The sequence below is a fragment of the Clupea harengus genome, chromosome 19 (assembly GCF_900700415.2).
Source record: "Clupea harengus chromosome 19, Ch_v2.0.2, whole genome shotgun sequence".
NCBI lineage: Eukaryota > Metazoa > Chordata > Actinopteri > Clupeiformes > Clupeidae > Clupea > Clupea harengus.
Genome location: NC_045170.1, coordinates 22,402,470 through 22,414,969, shown reverse-complemented (window position 1 = coordinate 22,414,969; position 12,500 = coordinate 22,402,470). Strand labels below are relative to the sequence as shown.

The 12,500-nt window shown below is 47.4% G+C and overlaps 1 protein-coding gene across 4 annotated transcripts in view; it reads right to left on the bottom strand.

The window, feature by feature from the left end:
- The window catches only part of hivep3a (HIVEP zinc finger 3a), a 37,005-nt gene that overhangs the window by 8,453 nt on the left and 16,052 nt on the right, over positions 1-12,500 (bottom strand). For 2 of the 4 annotated variants that reach the window (XM_031586246.2, XM_031586249.2), the window contains exons 3-4: positions 1,412-5,763; positions 589-785 (exon numbers count right to left, since the gene is read on the bottom strand). In XM_031586246.2, the coding sequence (XP_031442106.1) occupies positions 589-785; positions 1,412-5,479 (4,265 nt within the window). In that variant the 5' untranslated portion in view covers positions 5,480-5,763. Of the gene's footprint in view, positions 1-588; positions 786-1,411; positions 7,715-10,962; positions 11,070-12,500 lie in introns of those variants that run through there. The other 2 variants (XM_031586247.1, XM_031586248.2) reach the window with 2 other exon arrangements.

The window sequence follows — 12,500 nt, the reverse complement described above, 5'->3', positions numbered from 1 at the left end:
CTAACAACATTTATTTGTGTCATAGTACATAATGCTGTAATGTGTATTGCCATACTTGTATTGAATAATATTATTATATAATACCATTTATAATAATGAATATATAAATATAATGTACAGTATAACTGTATATTAGTATATTACTGTACTGTATGATTGGCATTAAAATAATATAATATCATCCTAAGTGAATGTGTCATAGTGTTTTGTATTGTTGTAGTGTAAATTGCCATGTTTTTTTATCATGCTCTGTTTTAGCTGACACTGCACTTGGAACACTAGAGTATATAAAGTATATGAACTATTACATTAATATATAGTGTCCTATTAGTCATTCTAAAGATACTGTTTCATATTGCGTTATTGTGTTTTTGCCATGCTCTTTTCTGTTCTCTTTTCTATCATTTTACCTGAAAAGACTTGAAAAGTGTGATTTTCATAAAACTGCATGTGCAAAATCACAATCCCTAGATCTTTTTATCTTCCATAGATGATTTTCCAGGTTCTAGTTAAGATTTAGTTGTAGGGGAGTTTCATTTTTCATTTCATATGAAATGAGTAGAGGAAGAAAATGTATAGGACACTCACCCTCCTTCGCAGATCTGAAGACGAGGAGGCTCGATAGGTTTAGAGGTTATTAGTAATTTCTCCCTCCTCTCCTCCCCCGTCTCCTCATCCTTCTCCACCTTCTCCTCCTCCTCTTCTTCTTCCTCCTCCTTCTTCACGTCCTCTGTTGACCAAACTCCCCTTGCCTCACTAGGACGCTTGTGCCGAGTGGCGTGTACCTGTACTCGAGAGAGACACGGGCAAATTCACCAACCCTGTCCCCGCAAACACAGGGACACAGAGATGGTGAATTCTCATTCAACATTTCGAGCATCATCTCATTGTCTTCATTACCAAGAGAAACAAATGAATGAGCTGAAATACAATACAATAAGCACACAGAACTGTTTTGCATTAGTACACTGAATGATTGGAACCTTGGACTTATCTGACAAAAATGGGTTAATGTTATGAAGGTTATTTATATGTTGCTATATGTATGGGAAGAACTTTACAGCAAAACATTGTTAAAAGAAAATGTTTTAAAAATAAAAACATAAAATTCCCGTAAATAAGTTTGCTGGTACCCAACTAAGTGAGTGTCTTAATAGTATCTCAAAGACAAAGACAAGACAAGCCAGACATTACTTTATAATCCTAACTATAACCTCATAACCCTAACCAGAACCTCTTAATCCTAACAAGAACCTCACAATCATTACAAGAACCTTACAATCCTAACAAGAACCTTACAATCCTAACAAGAACCTCACAATCCTAACAAGAACCTTACAATCCTAACAAGAACCTCACAATCCTAGCCACAACCTCACAACCTCATGAAACGAGATCCAGACTCATGTACCTCAGTCCCACTCGGCTTCCTGGATTCCGCTGGTCCTTCCTTCTCCTCCCCTGGGGGCGACATCGGGGCCGTGGTGTAGGTGACGGAGGAGTGTCCCTGCTTGCAGTGCAGAAGCGAGAGCACCTCTTTACTGCTGAGACCTGGAGGGTTGGGGTTGTAGGCACTGGTGGACCATGAGGAGTACACCGAGGCCTGATGGTCGCTCTGAGGGGAAGGGCTCGGCTTGGCGTAGTTGAGATAGCACCAGCTGAATTCGGGCTTTGTGTGAAGAGTAGGCATCGACGTCTCTTTGCTGTTGGTGGGAGAGAAAAGGCTGTGGGGACTGGCTTGGCCAGCTGACTCTGTGGCTGGCTCGGCATTGACTTGGTTTGAATGTTGTGTGGCATCTTCTTTGCTGTTATCCTCTTCTACTTCTTCCCCCTTGTCTTCTTCTTTCACTCGTTTCTGTTGCTGCTGCACTTCGTGGCCAAGCTCCATGCTATTTGATGGAGACAGCATACGCTTGTTTCCTCCAGAACCTACTGCCCTACATCCCTGTAACAGGGCATCGGGGGTTGCCGTCAGTGGGTTACTGTGGTCTAAACTCGGGACAGCCACATCTAAGGTCACGTTATGGTTTGCAGTTGAACTAAGCTCCTGAGATTGAGTTACTGCATTATGAGAGAGTGCGGTGTAAATGGCACTAGCATGGGTTGGGATGTCCCCTTGGACACGGACTGCTACTGTCTGCATTCCCACAGGCCTCAGTTGCTCAGAGTTGGGTGTGATGGTAAAGTAAACGCGCTGGTGTTGGAACGGGTGGACTGGCACCTGGGACGAAAACGATCCTCTCAGTTCCGGCTGCTCGGGTGGGTCTCTGGCAGGGATTTCAAGTTTGAGACCTGAAGACCCAGGGGAGTAATGGGCCCGTGCTGCCCCAGAGTGACCCTGGGTAGGATGGGCAGAGCTGAGTGAAATGCCCCCTAGTCCCATGTAAACAACAGGTGTTGCTTGTTGCAATTGCACATGATCTGGTGACGGATTTGATGACACCTCTGGCAACTCGCATATCTGGTGAGGTGGATCTTGTTGCCATAGCGCTGGTGGTTTTTGGCAGTGAGTGTGAACCGGAGATGTATTATGGGATGTGGAGGTGCACGGGGGCTCAGGGGGTCTGGGATTTAACTTCATGGAGGAACTGGATGTAACACTGGGCATGCTAATACCTGGCATGCTAACAGTTGGCATGCTAATAGTTGGCATGCTAGCACTTGGCATGCTACCACTTGTTGTTTGCTGGCAGAGCTGTTCCTCCTCGTCTGGATCCCACACTTTAGTGTGCTTCAACAGGAGACATTTGCGCCTTTCCCTCCAGCCAGCCGGCGTGCGATCCGGAGACAGGGAGCTATAATCAAAGGACTTACTACGGACTTCCAAAATTGGGGTGCTCTGCTGTGGAACGTGGGGCGCTTGCTCTGAAGCGGAACGCCTCATCTCCCTGTGGTGGTGGTGAGAACTAGAAGGAAGGGCTAACGTGTGAGTCGCCCTGGATCTCCTAGCAGAGGTCATCTCCACATCAGGTTTCCCTGAGTCCTCAAATGACACAGAACGGCTAGACACGTGGGATATGTTGCTATCTTGACTCGGACTGCGAGGCAAGGACAGGGATTCAAAGCTGGATTCCCCAGAGGATTGGGCTGCTTCTGCCAACCGAAGACGCTTCTTTTTAGGGGGAAGCTTCTCAATGGGAAGCTGAGCCAGGGTGGAGCTTCTTTGGGGCCACTGAAACTCTTCTGTTCTCTCTGCCTCTTTGGCTGTGGAAACGGATGCAGATGGGGACATTGGAATGACGTTTGTGTCCTCTGTGACCAGGATCTCTGGCACTTGGACGTTATGCTGGCGTACCAACTTGCGAAAGCTTGGCTTTGATGATTGCTGCTCTGATGATTGAGGTGATGTTGAATGGTGCATGTCATAAGAGGCACATGTATCTAGTTCATCTTTTACTTGACTTTTCACAAACATACTGCCCTCTTGCTTCTCAAATGAACTTGTATGTTGGATCACTGATATCCCCTTTAAGGATCTCTCAGGGTCTTTCTCCAGCCTTAATCCAATGTTTCCTAGATTAGGTCCTTCGTAAGTCTTGCTGGTTATTTCTCCGACAATTGCAGAGCTTGTCCCAGATGTAGAGGACAAGGCTATTGGGGAACAGGGATCATCAAGCTCAAGACTGTCCTCTTTTCTTCTCTTTCGCATCACCAAAGCCCCAGGCCTGCTCATGAAGTGTACCCTTACAGGATTCTCCTCCTGTACAGAAACTGGCTGCACCTTCTGTGTTTGGTGCACCTTGCACATCTGTCGTCTGTGCGTCTTGTAACTCTCCCAGTCTTTGCAGCCAGTGCCACATTCTTCACACTCATACGGTTGAATCTGTCTTGGTTTTTGGTGAGGCACGGTAAGCATGTCTTGGAGGTATGGAACAGAGCACGTAGTGGGCAGTTTCTCAGCGGTGAAATCGCTACCAATGGGCAGCTCAATTGCTGGTTGGCGGCGAAGCAAGCCATGGCGCCGATTCGTCTGGTTCGGTGACTGCTCATCAAATGATTGGCTGAGCCTGAGGTGGCGGGGAGCATCTATTGTGCTCACACAAGAGGCAGAAGGGACTGAAAGACTCCTCAAAAGTGGTGCAGCAGAGGCCGGGCCAGAAGACTGTTCTATATTTAAGCCCTGCTGTTGGAACTTTTGACATGGAACTCCCAGAGTAATAGACCCGCTGCCCTTGGATCCAGCTTCAGTTACTTTAGGGTAGTGCACAAGGGGTTCTTTCAGAGCACAGGCCTTGACCGACTCTGAGCTGCTTTTCCTGGAAAGGGAGAACCTTCTGGGTTTGACACTGTCAATTTTACTGGTGTCCACCACAGCCTCGTTGATGGTGATGAGCTTTGTGATGTGGTCGATGACTTGCTTTTTGGGAAGGCTGAAAGGGATGCCCTTCCCCTCTTGTCCGCCTGACTGCTGCTGCTGGTTACGGGAAGCCCTCTGCAGATGTCCCAGGCGCCCATACTTGCCAAGGATGATTTCAGCATAGCTTTTGGCACTGGAGTTTGGAGGGCTGTCTTGAGACTGCTCTGTGCTCTCCGAACGAGAGAAGTAGCCTGATTCCGTGCTACCACGACTTCCCAAACCCAGCGAAGAAGAAATGTCATCCGATGAGTCCACTGGTGGAGCTTGCTTGGTCTTACTCAGTCTCATTGCGAGCCTTTTTTTAACTGCAATGGAGTCTCCCAGCCCCTGTGATTGCTCAGTGGGGCGTGTCTCGACGCCATGAGGTGCTTGCGAGGGCAACATTCCCTGTTTCTTTGCTAAACTGGTTGATGGCGGCCGGTTAGATTCATCCTCCGAATCCGTCAAGGGCTCCTCCTTGCCACTCATGGCTGGTTCATCTTTGCCGGACGGGGCCAGGCCGGCTTTGACCCTGTGAGTGTGCGATTTGCGGTGCTTGTACAAGTTGCTCTTGGTCTTGAAGGAGAAGCCACAGGGGGCGCAAGGGTAAGGCCTCTCCCCGGTATGGGAGCGAATGTGCTTCTGGAGCACGCTGGGCTTGGCGCAGGCTCGACCACAGTAGCTGCACACGTATTTCCCAGGCTTCTGTGGCTTACGCTCACGTTTCTGCTTCGGCATTCCCTCCTGGGCCTCTTCCGCAGTATGAGATGGAGCTGAACTGCTTGAAGAAATAACGGGAACACCTGAGGGGTCATCCTTGGACACCTGGATGGAACCCCCACGCTTGTTGCCTGGAGACAGCCCAGCATCTTTTGATGTCCCCGCGAGCTTATCTTCCTTGAAAGTCTCTGCGTCCTGAGCATGTTTCCTCTGAAGTCGGAGGCGTTTCCTTCCCAGCTGACGTCTGGGTGGTTTGGATGGATTTCCATGGCGATGAAGCTTGGAGTCTGCATCCTGCGCTGGGTTGCTCTGATGGGAGGCAGAGGGCTGAGAGGAACAGCTCACTGAGGGAGATGTACACTGAGGCTGGTCTTCACCTCCAGACGTCTCCCCAGCATTCAGCTGGTTATGCAAGGCCTCCATAAAATGGGGCTACAGCCTTGACTACAGACCTTGGGTTCGTGTGGCTTTCCCAGACCACACAGACAGACAGGAGATGGTCATACAGATGAAATGTACAAATGTCTCTCATGGAGTGTTCTTGCTGTTCATTGTGAACTGGTCTTCTCTTGTCATTGTCTTCATTATTGATCCACAAAAGATACCGTCAGATGTTTGCGGATAGCATCCAAAAGCACAAACATGTCTTATCATCTCTGGAGAAAGTCTGATTTCATCTGATTCAGGAGAGATCTTCTTCAGAGGTTCTGTAAAAAAATTATAATAATAAAAAATAAAAGACCATTATTATTTGTCCACAAGAACCTCTGAACATGCTAAAACACACATGCACACTGGTAGTACATGATATATTTAATTCAGCAGGGTATAGCCCTCTATGTACACAAAGCATCTTTATTTTACCTTTACAGTAACCAGTTTATGGGATAATCTGACATCTGTGTTAAAACTCAAACCACATCCTGCCCATCAAAGGGGCCACTAGGCAAACAAGGCCACTCATCTGAGGTTAATAAAACATTTTTTTTTTAAACTACAGGCTGCTAAGTTGAACCTGTGGGGTCATAATTAACAGGGTGGACCACCAGCTTCAAACTGTCCAAATGTTCGCTTCAGTAACGTTTCACAGCCCCTTTCATCCATCTAAATCTGCCATACTCTTCTCAGGGTTCCCCGAAAGCTAATATTTAAGCAGACAGTATATCCACACAGGTGACGCTTGACTTTCATCCTACTGCTGTCCTAAATGTATTTAAAATAGCCATCAGTTTCAACCAACCAGACCAGGAATGCATGATGCTAGGGTTTACAGAAATAATTTGAGACCTAAAACAAATTTGTTTAAGTTTTATGAGACGTATCAGGTTCTGTAAAAAAATGACAATCAGAGAGTGAATTATAATTAAATATTAAAACCTGTTATATCCATACGGCATACATTATCGTTATTAATTGAGCTGACATTTAAAATTAAATTAGGATCTCACAGTGTATTTAATTTAATTTTCAATCAGTCCTACTTTTAGTGAAACCCTCATTTAAATCTATAAATACAAATGCTCTAAAGTAGCTAATTGTAAGCATGCTGATATATATATATATCAGTTTTGTACAGCAGTGAACTGCACTTGAAAGCAGTATCACACAACCCTGAAAACTACAGAACCACTACGGAGGCAAACTGAACACTCAGAAACAAGGGCTACAGTGCTAAGACAATACTGAATGTTTGCTAGAGAAACAGGCCAATAACACCTGACTGTATGGAGAAAAAAAACACTGCATACTACTGATAGCTCAACTGCTATGTTGGTGCCCAGGGCTAGCAAAATAGTCAAAGCTTCAAGGTATTTGAACAGGTTATAAAGTATACCTCATACCTCTCTTAATGACAAACCCACTGAGTGTATGCAGATTATATTTCAAAATGTAATCAAATAACGGTTTGATTCAGGGCTGATTGAAATAATGAGAAAAACATATCTGAATCTGAAAGACTATCAATGAGAATGGGGCTCGAAAAAGCAATTTTTCTCTGTCTTTGTGGTCCATCACACAAACGTAGCAGTCCAGGCCTCCTACTCCAGGACCAGCTGGCATGAATGCCCACGCTCTGCTGAGAATGTGCGGGAGGGGCACAGAGGTCCCGGTTGGTGTACGTATGCCCAGATTTCTCAACATTCTCCTGCTCGGTCTGTTTCTGTCTGCCTGTGTCCCGTGCACACACAGAGTGATGAGGAGACTCGGGACTTGGAGCATAGGAGGCCGGCAAAGAAATGTCTTTCGCAGTCGCGATATTACATTTCAAATGGCTGCCGAATCTATTTCCTATGTGCTGCTGCCAGGGGCTTGATTAAAGTAAAGGTGGCGGTTTTTCGGCGGGCCAAACTGAGAGAGACTCGTCCACACCAACGTATGCATAAAGAAATCTAGTTATATGTGGGTGGGGGGGGGGGGGTAGTTGTCCAAAAAAACAACCCTTGGAAAAAAAAAAGGAGAATGATTTTTCTGCCCCGCCGCAGTCGAACCACTCTCGCTGGAGTCCGCCACAGATGAAGGAATGCAGTGGTGGAGAGTATGTAGGTCAGGAAGGTACTGTAGGTGGACCGGGATCTCTTTCTCAGACATACGAAAGGAGAAATTCTGGTTTGTAGAGGAGAAACAACACATGCGCACACACACACACACACACACACACACACACACACACACACACACACACACACACACACACACACACACACACACACACACATATTCACACACTGCAAAGCCACCGCTAGACTGAAGGCGAGGTTCGTTTTCCACAGCACCTCATAAAGCCACGTGAGAGGGACAGAAAGCGCTCTGTGTAAACCTATACAACAGGTCTGTATTTGCTTTACATTTGTGGCCATTAGACAGGGATTTATATGTCTCTGAGAGGCTGGCTGTTTGCACAGCTACTTGAGCTGCTGGAGCTGAGGACAGGGTTCTAGAATCAACTCTTCGCACGGGGGGCCGGACCAGAGAACAGCCCAGCTCTGCCTACATGGAGATGGGGGAAGCCAGAGACGGGGACGACCCACAGGAGTTCTGTGCGTTTCTCCTTTACAAGGTCGACTCTCACTCCGAGTGGAGGGTGCCGGGATGGAGGGAGAGAGAGAGGAGGCACATGAAAAAGAAATAAAAAACGAAATTAAAAAAAGCTTCTGCGGTTGCTACAGCACAAACAGAAAGGACAGAGTGAAAACAAGAAGCGTGGTATATTGGGGAAAATACCGCATAGATTTCAAAGGCACCTTTTGTTCTGTCTAAAATACAGCCTTGCTGGAGAAAGTCCAGTTTCATAAGGAGATAGACACTGGGCACAGCAACCAAAAATAGCATCATTTCACAAACAACAACCGTCTCAAATGTGGCTAAAGCGGACCAGCATTTCACCTGACTGAACCATAAATCTCTGTCCAAAAGTAGGAGAAAAGGGACAGCAAAAACAAGAACTGGGTTATGGCACTTTCTTTCCCACTGAAACACATCTCGCCAGGAAAAAAAAAAATGTTATGAATGCCTTTTTAAAAATCTCGTCAATTTCCTTCTCTTACATTAATGGGCACCCAGTGGTGGTTCCTATGGTAACGGCCCTAAACCATACAGTAGCAGATGGAAGGAGAGCTGGAGGGCTAAATTTATCTCCCAGCATCCTCCCTGGCTACGGAGAGAGTCAGAGAGAGAGAGAGAGAGAGAGAGAGAGAGAGAGAGAGAGAGAGAGAGAGAGAGAGAGAGAGAGAAAGAGAGAGAGAGAGAGAGCCTGACAAGCCAAGGTGCCCCCTCCCACCTCATCCTTCTGGCCATAAAATGATGAATGCTTGAAAATCAATACCCATAGGTCTATCACTCCAGCTTCTACACATGTGACTCCTACAAGAAAAAATTACTAAATAAGAAAACCTTCTTTACTGTGGACAAGCTGACCAGACAGGCTGAAGGTACAGATTACATGGAAAATAAATGAAGAATAAATCTGGACATGCTCAGTAATACATGGATCTTTTGTTATCTGTGGCTTTGCAGGGGATGACAATGCCTTTGTTGTTTTAACCTGGAGGTAATACTCTGACATATGTGTTCCTCGTACACATTAGCATCAATTAAGTCCGTAAATCTCAATGTATCTGTCGCTTCAATGTTCTAATAATAGCGAAACCCCTTCACTGAAAACAAATGCCCCTGTAACATGTAATTTTAAAATGAAATAAATAAAACCCAAAGCAATTATATCAAAAAGATACAATTTATTACAGATACAAGACAAGCATGTCTCATTGTCAGCTATATGGGGTAACGTAAAACAGAACTGCACCTCACACACAAGGAGAATCCAGATACTACAGCATTCTAGAGCATCCACACAAAGCCACGCACTTCACCCATGAAGTCATCTGCTTCTCATTGGCCTCTCCTTCCGTCCCTCTGTCTCTCTATTGTCATTGGCTACTCTCTTTCCCTCCCTTTCTCTCACTCTCTCTGCCCCTCTCCCTTTCTCTTTTTCCTCTTCTCTTCTCTCCTTCCTTCTCCCTGTCTCTCTCTCTCTCATTCTCTCTCTCTCCTGCTCTCTCTTTCTTTCTTTCTTTCTGTCCTTCTTACTCTCTCCCTCTCTCTATTCTACCTTCTCTTTCTTCCTCTCTCTCTTCCTCTCTCTCCCTTTCTCCCTCTATGTCTCTCGGCCTGCTGCTTTGCCCCCCCTGAGTTCCAGCTCCAGTGGTAGTGTCTGTCCGTCAGAGCCCCCCGTCCTCAGGGAGACCTGGAGACCTCCCCAGGGACCAGAGTACAGCAGCATCCAGCAGCAGCATCCAGCAGCAGCATCCTGCCTCAAGCCAGCAGCCAGTCTCTACCTATGCCTGTGTACCTCGGAGGACTCCAGAGAGACTCAGTGAGGGATGGAGGGGGAGAGAGGACAGAGAGAGAGAGAGAGAGAGAGAGAGAGAGAGGAGAGAGAAGGACAGAGAGAAAGATGGAGAGAGAGAGAACAAGAGACAAAAAATGGAGAGAGGACTGAGGACAGACAGATATAGAGTAAGAGACAGAGAGAGAGAGAGAGAGAGAGAGAGAGAGAGAGATTAAGAAATCAAGATAGAACAGTGTGGACAGAGAGAGTGGGAGGGGTGATTGAGAAATGTAAAGAGAAAGAGAGATAGATAGAAAGAGAGAGTGAGAGAGAGAGAGAGAGAGAGAGAGAAGGTTGAGGTTGGTAGGACAACGGGGCGTACGACGAGGAGAGGAGAGGCACAGTGAGAGGGAGACAAAGAGAAGAGGAACGCGAGAATGAAGGAGAGGAGAGAGCCAGAGAGGGAGAGGGAGAGGCGGTGCGGAGGACAAAACGAGTGCAGATGGAGAATGGCAAGAGAAGAGGCAGGGAGAGGAGGAAGAGACGAGGAGGCAGGAGAGAGAGAGAGAGAGAGAGAGAGAGAGAGAGAGAGAGAGCGGCGAGCATGGATAGAAGCAAGTGGACAACTCGGCAAAACACTTGGCTCATTCATCTTCAGCCCGCTCTGCCGTCACACACACACACACACACACACACAAACACACACACACACACACACACAGCCACAGTGCTCTCCGGTCCTCCGTGTTTCAAACAGCAATCACTCCTCTGTCTGCAACGCACTGTGCAACCTTGACTAAATGAGCCACGGGATGCCCTTGCCACAGACATCAAACCCCGGAGCCTTCCCGCTCCTCTCCTCACCTCTCTTCCCCCTCTTCCTCTCCTCCCCTCTCTGCCTCTCTCCTCTCCTCTCCTCTCAACCCGACTCTCTCCCTACCTGCCTCGTCACTGAGTCCCTGTGAGCAGCTTTTAGCGTACAGCTACCATCTGATCAGTCACATGGAGCAGGCGGCTACCAGACACAATCCCTGTAATCAAGGCGCCAGCGCTGGGTAATCGTATCAAAGCCCGTTACCTGACTGCAGCCCGGCAGACTCTTCCCCCACTTCGCCAGTCCAGTTAGTCTCCCTGATCACACAGGAGGAGTGACGGAGTGTGAGTGAGAGAGACAAACACACAGAGAGAGAGAGAGAGAAAGAGAGAGAGAGGAGAAAAACAGAAAGAGAGAGAGAGAGAAAAACAGAAAGAGAGAGAGAGGAAGGGAGAGGGAGAGACTGTGTGGGTGAGAGAGAAAGAGATGGAGAGAGAGAGAGGGAGAGATGGAGACAGAGAGAGGGAGAGGGAATGTATGAATGAGCCTCTCGCTGAGAGAGGAGAGGAGGTGGGGCTGTGTGGTGGTCAGGGCTACGCGCTCAATGTTCTGGGGGACAGGTGAGAAAGCAGGTGACGTTTATGTAATGTTGAGGTATGTATGTGCATATGTGTGTGTGTGTGTGTGTGTGTGCGTGTGTGTGAGTGAGTGTGTGAGTGTGTGTACGGAGAGGCAGGGGGGCGTTCCCTCCCCTAGTGTTGATAGAGTCGTGGGCAGACGGTCCTCAGCGGTGTGGTGATGCAGGGGTTAACTCCGGGAGAATTCAGGAGACGGGAGGGGAGGGGTGGTGAGAGCGTGTGTGTGTGTGTGTGTGTGTGTGTGTGTGTGTGTGTGTGTGTGTGTGCGGTGCTTTTCTTTTTGAATGGGGAGCAAGTGGAGTGACATATTTTTAACACAGTTTCCTCATTCAGCTCTCCCTCTCCCTCTTTCTCTCTTTCTCGCTCTCTCCTTCCCCCCTCTCCCTTTTTCTCTCTATCTCTCCTTATCACTCTCACTCTTTCTCTCTATCTTTCACCTTCCCTCTCTCTATATCTCCCTTTCTCTCTCTCTCTCTCTTCCTCTCTCTATTTCCCAGTGTCTGCGGCTGGATAGAGCTATCACCTCAAACAGTACCTCGCTGTGTAAAATCATAAAGATGCAGGTGGGGGAAAAAAAAGGAGAGAAGAAAGGAGAAAGAAAGAAAGAGAGAAAGAAAGAAAGGATGCCCAGTGTACAAGCTACCCCTGGAGAGTGTCTGCACGTCACCATTCATTTTTCCACAGGCACGCTTAAGACGAAACCCAACAGCTGAAACAAGCCCAGGAACTCTGACATCACTTCCTGTGATTTTGAGCCACATCTGGTTCATTATTTTTTCCATGCACACATGGAAGCGGAATGAGGGGGGCCCGTGAATGCACACCAGTGTTAGGGAGCGCACACCGCTCAGTCAGTCAGTCAGTCAGTCAGTCAGTCAGTCAGTCAGTCAGTCACATGGCACGCTACGGAGGGCCTGTGCAGGAGATGGAAAAGTAGAGTAGAAGGGAAGCCCCAACTACACAGTCTACACCTCTCTTACAGAGGAAGGGAGAGAGAGGGGGGGGAGAGAGAGAGAGAGAGAGAGAGAGAGAAAGGAGGAAAGAGAGGGAGGGAACTCAAGAGGCATTGAATTGAAATGAATTGAATTGGGTGAGAGAGGTAAGAAGGGAAGGGGGAGAGATGGGAAAAAGACAGAGAGAGAGAGGGAGGCAGAGAGAGAGAGA